Source organism: Eurypyga helias, unplaced genomic scaffold (genome assembly GCF_000690775.1).
Source record: "Eurypyga helias isolate BGI_N326 unplaced genomic scaffold, ASM69077v1 scaffold30036, whole genome shotgun sequence".
Taxonomy (NCBI): Eukaryota; Metazoa; Chordata; class Aves; order Eurypygiformes; family Eurypygidae; genus Eurypyga; species Eurypyga helias.
The window spans coordinates 3,629-6,706 of NW_010255247.1; the positions used below are offsets into that span (position 1 = coordinate 3,629).

A 3,078-nucleotide genomic window follows, 5' to 3' on the forward strand; every position below is an offset into this window, starting at 1 on the left:
AGTGGGGCGAACACCGGCTGCAGGGACAGCCGTGCATCACCGCAGCCCGCACCAAGCCCACTCCGGAGACACGCCATGACCGCGGCAGCTCCTTGCTGTGACAACCATGCCCCGGCAGAAGATGTAGGCAAACGCGCACAGGAATCGTACAGGATGGAACATACTGAGCGACCTTTTTTGAACTTCTAATGGATTTGGGTTGACCCCATTTTGGGACGAGGGCAATCTCTCCTCTTACCTGTGCCGTGGCGATATTCTCTGTGTTACTCCTCACGTTTGGGAGCGATCTATGGCAATCACGGAATGGTTTGGGTTGGAAGGGACCTTAAAGCCCACCCAGTCCCACTCCCTGCCATGGGCAGGGACACCTTCCACTAGACCAGGTTGCTCCAAGCCTCATCCAGCCTGGCCTTGAACATTTCCAGGGATGGGGCATCCCAGCTCTTGCCGTAACATACTGCTCACACATCTGTATTTTGGAAAAACCCTAGTGCCAACATGCCATCGCATGTGTGTGCAGGCAGAGAACAGGGTTTGGATTAATCTCATTTTGTTAACATTAATGAAACCAAACATCAGCTTCCAGAACTGTATAAATAACTGAAAAATTATTATGGAGCTAATGCTCTGGGTACGACTCAGATGGATTTTTCCAGAGTGCATCAATATGCGTGTTATGGATTCCATGAGAAGGGGTCAATGAGAATTTCAAGGATTTAATAAGGCATAATGGACCAGCTTTGTGCTATTTAAAGAAATCTATGGAGGTGACCAGGGCACAATCTTTGGCTCAGAGTCTCCCAGGACCTCAGGCAGGAGCAGTGCCAGTGGTGGGCAATGGCTCAGAGCCGCTCATTCCCTCTACTTCAGGCATAAGAGCTGCTGGTGGCATCCGTGGCTTGGCTTTTGAGCTGTGTTTTTTAAAAAATCATTTTAAGCCAACAGCCAGACATCACAAACTACAAAACTCACGGTGGAAAAGGTACAGTGAAGAGGCTCTTCAGGGGCAGAACTGTGCTGGCTGTGCCGCAGGGTCATGCCAGCGAGACCCTGCAGGCAAAGACGCCAGTGGGCAGAGGGCTGAGCCCTTCCTTTCTGCCTCCTGCTCTCTGCCCTCGGCCACACGCACCTCTCCTGCCCTACCCGGACATGGCCAGCCCCGAGCACATCCGAGACCATTAACTTTTTATTCCCTTCCATTCTAATCTAATTAGATTTCTGTGTTCAGTAGCTGAGCGTAATGTTAAGCAGGCTATTCCGAGTAAGCTGCAGTCAGGGAAGGCTGGAAATTTCATTTACACTGAATATATGATTCATTACAGCGGGGACTTGGGACAGACCAATTAATTCATCGGAGCGCGCAGCTCAAATGGCCACTGCTGCCCCACCATGAGCCAGCTCAGCGCAAGCCCTAACTGCTTGTCCTCCCACCGCTCTCGGCTGTGCCACCTTCAAAAGCAACACAAGGAGGTGAAAAACGGCTCAAACCAACTCAGAAATGGGAAAAAAAACATTCCCCAACCGATGCACTGTTGAAACCGGCACAACATCGTTGCACTCTTTTGGTTGCAGCAGCACCCAAGGCGTGAATTCGGCTGCTGGGGACTGTGGACTCAGTGTCCCACGGAGCAAGGAGGGGCACGGCAGCAAGAGGAGGAAGAGGAGGAGGAGGATGACCCCAGCACCCTCACAGCGGGAGCACGGAAGCGTTTACGACAGCAAGCATCATCACACGAGCTTTCGGGTATCGACGGAACGTGCGTGCTGGATGCATGACTTGAACGAGACGGGCTGTCCATCATGCAGCGAGAGGTTAATTACAGATCAGGCCATTTCACAGCCCGGAAATTACTATCACTTGTCAAGGTTTTAGAGGTGGGCTTGAAACACACGTTGAGGCTAAAGTTCAAGGCGGACGCAGGGACCCTTTGCTTCCAAGTCCACATCCGTCCCAGTCCTGCCTTTGAGCTGGGCCCATCTGTAATTTACCTCCGTGGAAAAGCTGTTTCGGTACCCAACGTCCCACCCACAGCAGGAGACGTGTCCAGCCATCCCGGCCACCACACCGGGATTCGACATCCCGAAAAAGCACGAGCGGGAGAATGGCACCAGGCAGGGAAGAGAGCGGCCGCTCACGGGCAGGGGATGATGGGTGCAGGATGGAGACGGGATGGATGCGGAGGGCGCACGGTACGTACCAGGAAACAGCCCGATGGCGTCTGCCCTGCCCCCAGAAGTCAAACAGGCTTCGGCCAGTCAGCAGGAGATTTCAAACCATTTCTCAGACACAAAGGCCACGGGAATAAGATGCCGGTCAGAAGAAGAGGGTCTACAGCGAGCAGAAAAAGGGGTTTGCACGTGCCGCTTTGTAACGCGCTGAGCAAGCCGAGGTGGCCTGCTGCAAAAATCATCTCTTTTGGAGGAAAATAAAATCTATAAAGCAGAGTTTTGAATGGGCTTATTGGCCTGGGAGACCAGGGAAGAAGCAAACGACGGACGGCAATACAAACATTTTAACCTCTGTGCGTGAGCACCTCTGACGCTGCCAATCGCCCTGGGGACAGATGGCCCCAAACAGCAGCAGGACATCTATCTGCCACCCTCTCCCAGACCCCATCATCGCCTGCAAGGGGTCTGCCCCGAAACACAACGGTCCCAGAAAGCATCCCCATGGCAGCAAAGCTGGGAACCCTGACACCACTCGGCTGGGGTTCCCGTCCGAATCAACGCACGCCTACAATCAACTAAACGGTTTGAAAGCCCTCGCCAAGTCTCTGCCTTCCAGGACCTGAGGGAAGCCTGGAAAAGGCGAACGAGCAAAACCCCATGCGCATATGGAAGACGGTGGTTAAAAAAGACGCCCATTAAGCCACGGGATTCCAGGTTTCTGCCCTTCGTGCAGGTACATGTCAGCTACGGACGGCACGCACGCACGGCTCCAGCCAGGAGCACCGGCTGCTCATTTGCTCCCTCCCAACTCACCTCCAGATTTTTCCTCTAACTCTGATGGGGACCGTGCGTTTACCACGTGGGGTAACTCCGCACCAGCGCCAGCAAAAGAGCTGCGGGAGCCAGCCT

The 3,078-nt window shown here is 53.7% G+C and overlaps 1 protein-coding gene across 1 annotated transcript in view; it reads right to left on the reverse strand.

The window, feature by feature from the left end:
• The window catches only part of AJAP1 (adherens junctions associated protein 1), a gene marked incomplete at its 5' end in the record, with an annotated part of 11,639 nt that overhangs the window by 3,627 nt on the left and 4,934 nt on the right, over window positions 1-3,078 (reverse strand). The window contains one exon of the mRNA XM_010153274.1: window positions 2,199-2,329. Coding sequence (XP_010151576.1) covers window positions 2,257-2,329 — 73 coding nt within the window. The remainder of the gene's footprint in view (window positions 1-2,198; window positions 2,330-3,078) is intronic.